We start from the raw sequence: 13,240 nt of genomic DNA, 5'->3' as shown, positions 1-13,240 counted from the left end.
TGATGAATAGCCATAAAAAAGAAGAGGTAAGAATGTTAACTCCGTTAAATAAAAAAGAAACAACATCTAAGTCCTACATTAAATAAATAAATAGCTTCTAAAAAAATTGGTTGGAGACTTCAACATAATAAGAAGGACCTCTTTGAAATGGTGCATGCCACTATATATCTACAAAGAACATTTTATTTTACTATGATAAAAGTTTGACATGAAATATCTACAACAAATAAATAAATAAATAAATAAATAAAAACATTGTATTTTTCTAGTTCCATAAACTTTTTTTTTGACTCCCTCACAAATTGATTATTTTCTCTAAGGGTGTTTATGTAAGATCATAACTTTTAATAATTATATTTGGATTCCAAAATATTGGTTTTGAAGATAACGTGGGACTACTTAATAATATATAATTTTAGTAAATTACATTCTACTTGTATAATAGAGGTGAATAATTCAACAAGTCGGCAAGTTAAGTCACACGTCAAAATGTCAAAACTGATTATTTTGGTTCAAGCAAAGTTGGGTTGTTATGAAACTATTGTTCCAATCATAATATAAATTCTTAAATAAATAATTTAGAAATTTGTATCTGTATAAGATATAATTACGGTTACGTTAAACTTAGTCGGGTTGTTTAATATATATATATATATATATATATATATATATATATATATATATATATATATATATATATATATATATATATATATATATATATATATATATTATTTTAACTATTTGGCCTTTTAAGGATAAAACATAACCTAACAGACTCTATTTATTTGATAGAAGTAAAATGTAAAACTCATGAGATATTTGGATATGTTTTGGTACTAATGATTTGATTTATAAAGCGTTTTAGAAACTTTGAATTAAAACACTCTAATTTAGGTTATTTATAGTCGAATAAAAAGTTTCACTATGATTAAAAATAAAACAAAATTACAAATTTACCCGTGTGCATTAATGTAATATTAAAAAGAATTTCACTCTTCCATTTTTCTTAATCAAAACAACACTTCGGTAATTTTATCCATCAGTTTCTAAATAATCAAAATTTATGTCCACAGATGGAATATTTTATTGGAATCAACCACTTCTAAAGGTGGAAGATAGGAAAAAGACGAGAGAGGAGGGAGATAGTTTGAAACTTTGAATTAGTTTGGGAGTTCATCCCACATCGCTGACTTAGAGTAAGTAGAAGGCTTTGGAGTCCTTATATAAACCAAGCAGCTGTAAAAGAATAAAGCACGCAGCCATGCAGTGAGCACAAAGCGAACTATTCTTTCGCCTTTTACTAAAGAATACCGTGTGCGCGCTGCCTATAGTGGCATACGCCTATTTTTGGAGAGTCTCCTCTTCTTGAGGAGCTCCAACCAATCTTATGAGTTCAAATTTTCAAAAACAAACATTCACGTTAATTGCCAACGTTTGAACTCAAAATTAAAACCCATTTGCACTTATTTGGCTAATTAAACGAATGAAAAGAGATAAAAGAATTTTTCAACTATTCTATGAAGTCTAGATGTGTATTTGTATTTAATTTTAACTGGATCAAAACCTCAAAAAGAGCCAAAGCTGGTAGCTAAAGTGTTCCTACATATAATTGCTCTCATAATACAAACATAGATTAGTCCGAGAAAAAAAGCGATAGACAAAAAAGAAAGAACTCAAATCCAAAACCACATTCGTAAAAATACTAAGCAAAAAAAAAAAAAAAAATTGTGCATATCATCTCATGAGAGCACTTTCTGGACCTCAGCTGTAACATCTTGTGGCTGTTTTTCTGCATGAAGGTTTGCAACAATGTTTTTCTTCTTGTAATAATCAATAACCTTCAAATCAAACACCAAACAAAAAAATTATAAGTTATATTTACAAGTATAATTGACACTATATATTAATTGAAGACAATGAGACATACTGGCTCAGTCTGTTTATGGAATGCTTCGAGTCTTGCCTTTAGCACAGCTGCTGTGTCATCTTTCCGTTGAATCAAAGGCTCTCCAGTCACCTTCAACACACACAAAAATAATTCAAAAACCATAAATAAAAAACAAAAAATTCAATGAAGCTGATTACTAAATTATATAAATAAATTAATAAATTAATAAATCTGACATACATCATCTACGCCAGGAACTTTAGGGGGTGCAAATTTTGAGTGATAACTCCGACCACTTGAAGGATGGATCCAACGGCCAGTAATCCTCTCCTCTAGGATTGCATCATCTATTGCAAAGTTTAGCACTTTGTCAACTTTCACCCCTCTACTTTCAAGCATCTCATCAAGCTATTATAACATAACACACAATTAAAATATCACATTCAAGAATCTTGATTGATGTTCAAAAAAAATAAAAAAATAAATAAAAACCTTTTCTGCCTGGATCACTGTTCTTGGGAATCCATCAAGAATGAAACCTTTTTCACATGAAGGTTTCTTGATAGCTTCATCAATTATCCCCACTACTAAGTCATCAGAAACCAGTTGTCCCTATTAAACACATTGGAATATATGATGTGATGTGAGTACAAAGTACAAACAAGTATATATAGTAAAGTAAAACACATACATTGTCCATAGCCTCTTTTGCTTTGATTCCAAGAGGGGTTTTTGCAGCAACAGCAGCTCTTAGCATATCACCTGTTGCCAGGTGGCATAGACAGTATTCATCCTTGATTATTGGTGACTGGGTGCCTTTACCAGATCCAGGGGGTCCTACACAAGATGAAAAAACATATCTTCATTGTCATGGGAAACGTATAATGAATCAAAGATCTACAATTGAGACACTATTTACCTAGAATAATAAGAATGTGTCACATAATTCACATTAATCTTGATGCAAAATACAACATGTAAAAGTTGTAATAAATGTTGATCTGTTATATACTTGCCTATGATTCCACTAAGCTCTAAAATTTGACACTAACCCTACCTTGCTAGTCGCTATTATGATTAGTTGATTACCCCTCCTGTAAACAATATAGGAAGCAAATAGAATGCTAAAAGAATGTTTCTGCAATCTCCTATAATAACCAAAATTTCTAACTAAACCAAATCCAAAATCAAGTACTTATAACCTCACGTTTAGGGGAAAAAAATCATATTTGCTGCATTTCTACGCAGCAATACGATAAAGTCAATAAGAAAACACAAAAACTCATAGCAAACAGAATCCCAAATGAACGTTTCTGCAATTCTCTAACCGAATCAAATCCCTGATAACTTCCTGTTTAGGAAATTGGCATATGTTAAATGCGCAGCATGTTCGACATAGCAATCCGATGAATTAAAAAAAAAATATAAAAAAAATTAAAAAATCCTAAAAGAGAACCTTCTGTTGACTAAATCGCATCGGATCTGAGCAAATTAACAAGACCAACACTTTGTGAAACAAAATTCAGGAGGAAATGCTTATCCATGGAGAAAAAATGGACATGCAAACAAGAGGTTACCGACGAGAATGAGGCGTTTGTCGGGTTTGGTAGAGCATTTCATACGACGAAGCAGCTCCGTCATTAGATCTACCGACTGAAAATCCTCCAAATTCACCGCCGTTGAACTTGTCATGGCCTCCTGTAGGGGTCTTTGCTCTCAAAATCTTCAAAACAAATTGATCAAATGATCAGTAATAGTTCTTGAGAGCTTCTTCGTCTGCTCTGTGAGCCTGTGAAGACTTTGAGATATGCTTCGATTTAAAGTCCCACAAAAGTATACCAACACGTTTCCTTTTTTACCCTCCATTGAATAAACTGATTATCTAATGGTCACAAAATCAAATAAATCAAATGGTAATTCATCTTTAAAAAATATTAATAACTTGATGAAAAATAAGTTGTCATTTTTTAAAAAGAAAATTAACAATACATAATGATGTTGCCATTTCATCTATTAATATCTCAGCTTATTATTACAATCTCAAAAGCATACCAACATATAATAATGAGTATTCCTTTCAAATTTATATATTATCCAAGGAGGGCGCAAGATTTCATCTTAGGAGTGACACGATAGTAGAAAAAAAAAATCAAAAATTACACTGCGTGCAGACAAGTCAGACATTGTCGATGCCACCATGAAACCCTATACAAAATCGTCCCTGATTATAATTCAAGCAAATATAAGTGATAATGTTTACTTTCTTTTATGTCAACCTAAAATCAAACAAGATAAATATCAGAACCGACACACTATTCTTTTAAAGTCCTCTATATTAACAACGCATAGTTTTTACATTGACCAAGTATTGTTTTTTTTTTTTGGATAGCTTTAATATATTTTTTGGATGTTATATGTTGGTAACACTTACCGAATATTATACTTTGACTTTTTTCGTTCGTTAGGTGTTTAATAATCATGAAAATTTAAGAGAGTATGTGCATAAATGTGACATGGTGTCTTGGTATTAGACCTGGCAAAACATGACACGACACGAAATTAGCGGGTTAGGGTCAGAGATTTCGACACGTTTATGTAAACGGGTTGACACGACACGACACGATAATTAAACGGGTAGGGTTAGGGTCAAGACTTTCAACTCGAAGATGACTCGAATATGACCCGTTTAATTATATATTATTTATTATAAATTTCATATTTTTATAAATATATTATATGTTATAGACTTGTAGTTGATCAAACTCAATAATTAGAAGTAATATTCAAATTTTAAAGGTTACTTAATTTTAGTGATCCTCACCACCTATCACTTTTGCTCCTCAACTTTAATTCTTTTTATTTTTTCTTCTAAACTTACTATAAATAATCATTTCATCTCATAACTCCAGTGTTTCACTTTTTCCTTTTTGCCTCCATAACTCCTCCATTCCAACCTTTAAAATGTTTCAACCCGACATGACACAACATATTTACAAGGTCTAAACCTTAACCCGAAACCCGACACGAAAATAAACGGGTTGACACGGCACGACATGATAATTAAACGGGTCGAATTAGGGTCAAGTCATTTTAACCCGTTTAATATCTTGACACAACACAAATCCGACATGACACGACACGACACGTTTGTCAGATCTACTTTGTATTATCAATAAATGAAGATAAACTATACACGATGTTGTGATTATTAATTTGCAATTTTTCTCACTCAATTTCTAACATTTTCATTGGCTAAAAGTTGTATTCTATTCTTTCATTTCTTCACCTTGATTATAATATTTTACAACTTTTAACAGTCATCACTTCCGGTTAGTAATACAAACTAATTAATCGATTAACAGTATAACCAAACAATAAACTAACTTACTAACTTATCAGTACACTCTATTTATTTCATCATCATTTGCACTCATGTATCAACATTTTCATTTCCCTTAACCTTATTCATTTAATAAAAAAAAGTAGAAGATGCAAGAATTTTAAAAGTTGGGCTAATGTTATTGTAACACCCGTTATTTATAAATAAATAAATAAATAAATTGATGAATGTTTAGTAGCCCTAAAATCCGTAATTATATATGTAGGGTGTTGGTTTCAAGGAGTTGATTGACATAATTTAGAAGTTGAGGGTTAAAAGTGTAAGTTTCAGAATCAGTTTATAATTAGAGTAAATTACTGAAATGGTCCCTATAGTTTGGTCAAAATTACACGTTTGGTCTCTAACTTTTTTTAGCACTCGGATTGTCCCTGTGGTTTGATTTTGTTGCGTTTTTCGTCCCTTACATACATAAAGTTAGGGACCAAACATGCAATTTTGACCAAACCATAGGGACGAAAAACGCAATAAAATCAAACCACAGGGACAATCCGAGTGCAAAAAAAAAGTTAGGGACCAAACGTGTAATTTTGACAAAACCATAGGGACGATTTCAGTAATTTACTCTTATAATTATTTATGAAGACAGGGGCTTCGTGGTAATTATTTGGATTTAATTTAAGAGGAAATGAGGTGGAAGGGTTGATTATGTCATAATTAAGATATTGGGGGCTGTTTTAGTAAATTTTGGACTTAATTTGTAAAGGAATTGAAGGGGCAGAGTTTAAATGGTATATTATAGACTTATTTTGAAGGGATTTTATGGAGGAGGGGCCGAAACTGTCATTATGGCAAAGATATGATGAGGGACCGGGTATATAGCTTCCTTACCCATCAAACCCTAACCCTAAGCCCCTTATGTTGCAGCCGTCACTCACACCCCCCTTATGCCTCCCAACCGTCGGCCGCCACCCATTCTCCCTTGCTCCTCCAACCACCGAGCCTTCGTTGTGTCTCTCCGGTGCTGCTGAAGACAGAGACCATCACGTAATGTTGCCATTCAGTTGGTAACGGATGGAAGCGGGTTGCAGTCACACCTGTGACAACCCAAAATTTCTCCCATTATTTTAACCCACCTCTGTTAATAAAATTTAATTTTTATTTAAAATTTTCCGTCAACTTCTTGGGTTTAGTATATTAACTAGGGTTATAGTTATAATTGTTGGAATAGTGTCTAAGGCTGTAACTATGTTAGACAAGTATTTAATCCGGTTGTGCATGGTCCTTTTGGGTTGCCTTCACCATAGCAACTTGATAAGATGATTTAATAAGAGAGAGTAAATATTATTAATATATTATGGGAATAATATAATGAATAATATATTGTTATTTGATTAATATAAGTCATAGAATTAATTAGAATTAATTTGGTGACTTAAAGAGATTAATTAAATAAAGGGGTATAAACTGTCAATTGTTTGATAGTTAAACTTTGGACTGTAAATCCATTTGGATATGGTATGGACGAATTCTAAGAGATTTAGGATAGCTAAAATCGTCCATATGATTATCTTAAGAATGGATTTGGATAGCCTTAAGAGAAGATTATCTGATAGGGACTTATCTGTAATTCTTAAGGAGTCTACAAGTATAAATAGACCCTATGGCTGATGGAATTCGACACCTAACCTAAAGTAAGGAACCTCTGGTCGAATTCCTCCCCTCTCCTCTCTCCTAAATCATCTTCCTTGCTATTGGTGTTTGTAAGTCATTAGAGGAGTGACATTTGTGACTCTAGAAGCTCCAAGACAACAAGGTCAACAAGGAATTCAAAGGTATGATTCTAGATCTGTTTCAATGTTGTTATTTAGCCTAAATAGTTATTAGAAGTCTTGGATTCAAAGCATGTTTAATTAGAAAGCCTAAATCCGAGCATTAGGGTTTTGCATGCGCACATAGGAAAGTTCTTATGGCTAAAACCCATCAGTGGTATCAGAGCCTAGCTTGGTTTTCTTTAAATTGTTGCTTGATTAACTGAAACAAACCTGCAAAATTCGATTTTTGGTTTTTGAGTCATGGACTCGGCGAGTCTCAAAGTGGACTCGGCGAGTAGGCCTGACTCGGCGAGTCCCTTTGTGCACTCGGCGAGTCCAGGCGTCAGGAATGACCAGATTCGAGATTTCTTTGTAATTATCTTATGGAAACTTACCTTAATCATAATAGATCAACATAAATCCGATTTTTTGATAAATATAACAATTATCTTGATCTAGTTAAAGGTAATTATCAACTAATTAAAAATCAAGATCAGTTAAGTTATCTTCATACAAATTTAGTCACACTATTCACACAAATCATTAATAACCGTTAAAATAGCAAAATATAGTTCACCAAGTTGGTCATTTTACATTGCTATCTTGTATTATCCCAAACTAGGTGTGAATCTCGTGTACTACACGGGTTGATTAAAAAAAATATATCAAAGTTTAAATAGTAAGAATTTTTTAAAATAAAATTTCAAAATAAATAGACATATTCTAATGAATAAATAGAATCACTATTAATAAGATCATTCATAATATCAATGATTGTTTTGTGATATTCATTAAATTTATTATCATATTCAATGTATTTTAATATATCATATATATTTTTGAAGATTTCTTGAATTTATTATCACATTAAATATATTTAATACTTTACATATATAAATTTAGTATTATGTATCATATCAATTGGTTTAATTAAAAAACCCACAAAATGACAAGTGGATTTAAATTTAATCAAAAAATTTATAAAATTACATGTGACAAATTTAATGAAAAGATGATATTTAACAAAACGATCATCATTTATTAGGATAGATGAGCCGTATATGTTGGTGAATTCTATTAGCAATAGGCAAAAATATGTAATTGATCATGTTCCAATTTGAGCATGTGGACAAGTTGAGTAAATAATAAAAAAACGTATAATATATCTATGTAACTTGAAACTGGACAACTTATGTTTGGTTGGGCCAAAACGCTTTTTTGTCTAATCTAAATAACCTTTTTTTTTTTGTGTGTGTGTAAACAATCAGTGTTAAATATGATTACAAAAGTATACTGCCAATAATAACCTAACTCTTAGATTAAATTTTTTTAATGTTATATACATTTGAAAATATACTTTGAAAGACTTTTAAGGTGTCTTTTTCTTTTTTCTCAAAAAAAAAGAACATATTAGATTGGTTTTAAGGTAAAAAATATAATTAAGTATTTTTTTTTTCTTTCTAAATGCACATTTTCATTCATCAATAGACTGTAAAATAATTTTACAACATAAAGGTATTTCACAATTTACCACTTGTTAAATGGGTGTCTTCCTTTTATTAGTTAAAATGATGATCAAATTGTCAAATTGATCAATTTATTTTGGTCGTTTATATAATCATATAAACGACGTTTGAATAGTTGTACCAAAAGACATGTAAAAATGAATAAAAATAAAAGTCAAAGATCAAGTTGGACTTGAAGCAAGAGTTCGAAGGAATCAAGTCCCTAAAAATGTTATTTGTAGGTAGGGCTGTAAGGATGTCAAAACCCATGTAACGGTGGTTTGAGGGGGTGTCGTATAAGCAATTCGGGGGAAGAAAATGTGAAAAGAGGGATTTCAAAAAGAGAGGAAATAAATAGTCATTTAATGTGTCATCTAACGTAGATGTGAAAGATAAGAAAACATATAACTTGTGTTTATTTGATTGGAGTGGAAAAAATGACATTTATGATCGAGCCATTTGAAGGTGTGTTTTGGAAACTTTGATTGGCTATCACAAAAATCTTTATTAAAGAAAACTATGGTTCATATGTTAAAACAATAAGCATCACATTAATGAATACTTATAAAAAAAAAAGTAAAACCATATTACATATATATTTACACCGAGGTTTAAAGTAACATGATTAAAGACTTTTACACTTTTACTCTTATTGGTGGAATACCTTATTTTGAATATCCGATATCCCCTAATTACTTTCTGAAAATGCATTTCCAAACACTTGTGTATAAAAAGAAAACCAAAATGAATTCAAGCTAAAAGAAAGGGAAAAAGGCCAAAGAGGAGAAATTTAATTGAAGTATGGGGTTCATCCCACATCGTCAGCTTAGAAGAAACAAAAGGCTTCCAAGTGATTATATAAACGAGGCAACTAGAGATGAGAAAGACACGCAGCCATGCAGTGAGCACAAAGCGAACTATTCTTTCGCCTTTTACTAAAGAATACCGTGTGCGCGCTGCCTATAGTGGCATACGCCTATTTTTGGAGAGTCTCTTCTTCTTGAGGAGCTCCAACCAATCGAAGTTAAAGTTTATTTTGTTTACCAAATAATACTTGTCAAACTTTCTATTACACATAATTTAAAATATGTTGTTTTACGTAACCAATTACAAACTACAGATTATTTGTCATATTAGTCTCAAACCTCGTACTTCAATAAGCAAAAGTACAGTAATTGCCTACACTTGTAAAGTCAGGTTTGGTTGCCTAAAACATTCTGTCTAACTTTCTCCTTGTATACAATTAGTGTTTAAATGTGATCACAAACTATATTATTAAAAATGTTAAATATATTGAAAACTTTGCATAACAATTTAGCTATTTTTCTTATTATAACAACTAAACCCGTTAAAAATAAAACATAACTAATAAACGAGTCAGAAATCACCATCTCTACCACTGATATAAGTTAAAACATACAACTGATAAATTCTTTAGCTAGAAAAAAAAGGTACTCAAATAGTCTGCTAAAAACAATAATATACTTGTCAACTAAAATATGCAACATATTAAGAACCAACTCTAATGGTCATTTTTATGGCTTTTTTACTAGTTGTACAACCCATTGCAAATCCTTTTTACAATTTGAATGTTTTTTGTTTTTTATGGCTTCTGCCACTTGGAAATCTCTAACTACTTATTCCTTTTATTTAATTTCTACATTTAATAAAAGTTTATTTAAAACCATACTTTTATTTACGTGGTAAACCTTTATCATTTTATTAAATATACAAGATAAAAATGAATGCATTCCAGCAGGTTTGTCATAATAGATGAGTATAATTAGTTTGTTAAATACGCCGTGCACTTAAAAAAGGACAATGTAGATGAGGATTGAGGAGCTTTATAAGACATTTAAGATAGATGAGTATAAATTAGTTGATTTTAAGAAAAAGCTTTTAAAAAGGTTGATCTATTGAAGAATGTGTTAAATGTAGAAATCATTTGAAATGTTAACCATGGGAGATGTTATAATTGGAAACCAGTTACATTATGCCATGACACTGATTTAAAATTTAAATGCTTATTTATGCAACAATGTTATAGTGATACATGGTTTCATATTTTGGATCTACAAAGTTGTAGAACAATTTAGGGGCGAAATCAAGCCTCATATTAAACACAAGTTGTACACATCAAAGCCTTTTTCATCACAGGGACAAAATATGAAACTGATGAGGTATCTGTAAGGTGTGTTTTGGAATGCAAAAATCTTTGATAAGGCAAACTATGATTCTCAGTGTATAGAAGCTAATTAATAAGCATCACGTTACTGAAAAAGAAGTAAAACAATATTAACTATTTACAGTTACACCTTGATTTAACGTAAAATGAAAATGAAAGGCTTCTAGTCTAGTTTCATAAAACTTGATTTTTTCTCGAAATTGTCTTTTTTTCATATTTTTTTATATTGATTTTGTCTATAAACAAAATTTATCCTTTGGGAGATATATATTTTACCAAGGCGTATTAGTTGTAAATCATCTTATTCTGAATGTTCAATGACCAACATCCCCTACTTATATCTGAAAATGTATTTTCAGATAGGGAAAACCTCATAATAACCCCATGACCCATGTATTATACTTATGTATTATACTTCAATGCTTAAAAAAACCCCATATAATTTTTTTGTATGAATTAACCATTATATGCTTAATTTCTAACTTTGATTGTTTTCATGCGGTGTGACTGGTTAGCCCAAAGCTACCGGTAACCTTTGGAGTCACTGTATATACTATGGTGGTGTACGAGGTAGCTATAACAGGTAAGTGTTTATGGTAGGTGTTTGGAGGTCCGATGAAGGTTACAGTAATGGTGATATAAGGTTTACAATGAAACAAAAGGTGTTGATATAAGGTGGGTAAAATGGAGGTATAAGGTGGTGAGGTTTATGAGGAAGACGATCGATGAATAGTATAGGGTGTTACATTTTCTTCATGCACGAGGTTTTAAGGTGGTTTGATGGAAGTGGTTTACGTGTTCTTGGTGATACAGGTGAAGTCTACGTGGGTTTAAAGTAGTATAAAGTGTAACGTGGTGGTGATGAGGTTTTATGAAGAAGATGGTGAATAGTACTGAGTGTTCAATTTTTTTGTTCCAAAAACCATCATTATCGGGACCTTTAGCCATCTGCTGCTTCGTTTTCAATTTCCAGCATCCACCATCAAGATTGAAAGAAGAAGAATCAAGAAGTAAGAAGGACACTGTTCATCGTCCCTATGAGAACCTGCAACCGAACAAAAAAAATCTCGATTTTTTTTTTGAGTTTTTTTCTTCAAGGTTTTGTATCTACTTCCCTCACTAAAAATGTGTGTTTATCGACAGCCTCAAAGAAAAAACACAGTTTGAATTTTTCTTCTTCTCCTTTTCTTGATTCTCGATGAAGTTGGTGGTGGTTTGTTTTAGATGGCAGAAGGTGGTAGAGATGGTGGCTTCGATGGCAGCAATATGTGGGTTCGATGGTGGTGGGTGGGTATAGTTTTAATGGTGATGGCAAGCTCGATCGGTAAAGATGGAACAGGTATCGGGTCTCGGCTGCGAAGACGAAGCAGCAGGTGAAGATCTTGGGTTGGATTGATCAACGAAGAAGACAGCAGAGGTAAGTTTACTTGTTTATTTTTCTTTCTTTTGTTCTAGTTAGTTGCAGGTCTAGACGAAGATGACGATGATGAACAGTTACAATTCTACATATTAAATTAATCAAAATGGAATAGTGAGAGTATGATAGTTAGCGTGTATCACGGATAAACTAGAAACAGTTTGGAAAATAATAATGGTTAAATACTACACAAAAATAATGGAAGGGTTTTTTTTAAGTATGGGATATAATACATATGTAAAAAGAAAGAGAAAAGTCCAAAAAGGAATAAAGAATAGAAGTTTGGGATGGGGTTCATCCCACATCGCCAGCTTAGAGTAAATACAAGGTTTGGGAATCATTATATAAACCAAGCAGCATTGATAATGGAAAGGCACGCAGCCATGCAGTGAACACAAAGCGAACTATTCTTTCGCCTTTTACTAAAGAATACCGTGTGTTCGCTGTATTCAGTGGCATACTCTTATTTTTGGAGAGTCTATTCTTATTGAAGAGCTCCAACAAATCAAAATACAAAATTTTAAGATTTTTATTGTTTTGTATAGAAATCTGTTTTTAAACTAACATGTCTTTGTTAAATACTTTTTACTTATATTGTGAAGTATTGTATCAGAAAAGTTATCACAAATGAAATTGGTCGTAGAAACAGATTTCTATACAAAGCAATAAAAATCTTTTGAAAGGTTTTTATTTCGAGTAGAGTTAACAAGAAGACAGAGCATCAGAAAAATCAACTGTATGTGATGATGTTGGCGAAAGGATCACTCTTATTCGTTATTCTGCACCTACGATTTTGTGTTGGGAGCAAATAACATGTCTTTACAAAAATAGATCAAAAATCATAACATGTCTTTTTCCAGCATCAAATCTAAAGTGTATGGTCTCAAGTAGTCACAAAGATACAAATACCTTGTTAATTTTAAAGTATAAAACACCTTTTTAAGCTTATATACATACTCCCACGGAAATAATTTATCAATTATACGTACTCAATACTTTTAGAACCATATCAATTATTGTTCATCAAGTTGTTCATCCCATGGTCATGTCCCAAATCGCTATCTCTACTACTAATATAATAAAAAAAAACA

The 13,240-nt window shown here is 31.6% G+C and overlaps 1 protein-coding gene and 3 non-coding genes across 4 annotated transcripts; 3 read left to right on the top strand and 1 right to left on the bottom strand.

Annotated features, from left to right (window-relative positions):
- Positions 1-1,260: 1,260 nt before the first annotated feature.
- Positions 1,261-1,378, top strand: LOC111880543 (U5 spliceosomal RNA). Its single transcript, XR_002846509.1, has one exon. It is a non-coding gene; the product is annotated as a U5 spliceosomal RNA (small nuclear RNA).
- A 127-nt stretch (positions 1,379-1,505) lies between these two features.
- Positions 1,506-3,712, bottom strand: LOC111880532 (adenylate kinase 4). The gene is made up of 6 exons (XM_023876964.3): positions 3,469-3,712; positions 2,583-2,728; positions 2,384-2,503; positions 2,132-2,299; positions 1,931-2,020; positions 1,506-1,841 (listed from the first exon to the last, which is right to left on the bottom strand). Exons 1-6 carry the CDS (start codon positions 3,581-3,583, stop codon positions 1,743-1,745), a joined length of 738 nt encoding a protein of 245 aa, XP_023732732.1. The 5' UTR covers positions 3,584-3,712; the 3' UTR covers positions 1,506-1,742.
- A 5,727-nt stretch (positions 3,713-9,439) lies between these two features.
- On the top strand, positions 9,440-9,557 carry LOC111880545 (U5 spliceosomal RNA). The gene has a single exon (XR_002846511.1). It is a non-coding gene; the product is annotated as a U5 spliceosomal RNA (small nuclear RNA).
- A 2,971-nt stretch (positions 9,558-12,528) lies between these two features.
- LOC111880537 (U5 spliceosomal RNA) lies at positions 12,529-12,646 on the top strand. Its single transcript, XR_002846503.1, has one exon. It is a non-coding gene; the product is annotated as a U5 spliceosomal RNA (small nuclear RNA).
- Positions 12,647-13,240: the final 594 nt, after the last annotated feature.

Source organism: Lactuca sativa, chromosome 5 (genome assembly GCF_002870075.4).
Source record: "Lactuca sativa cultivar Salinas chromosome 5, Lsat_Salinas_v11, whole genome shotgun sequence".
In the NCBI taxonomy this organism is placed as follows: Eukaryota; Viridiplantae; Streptophyta; class Magnoliopsida; order Asterales; family Asteraceae; genus Lactuca; species Lactuca sativa.
Note: the sequence above shows the minus strand (reverse complement) of the source record. Positions and strands in the feature narration are given on the sequence as shown.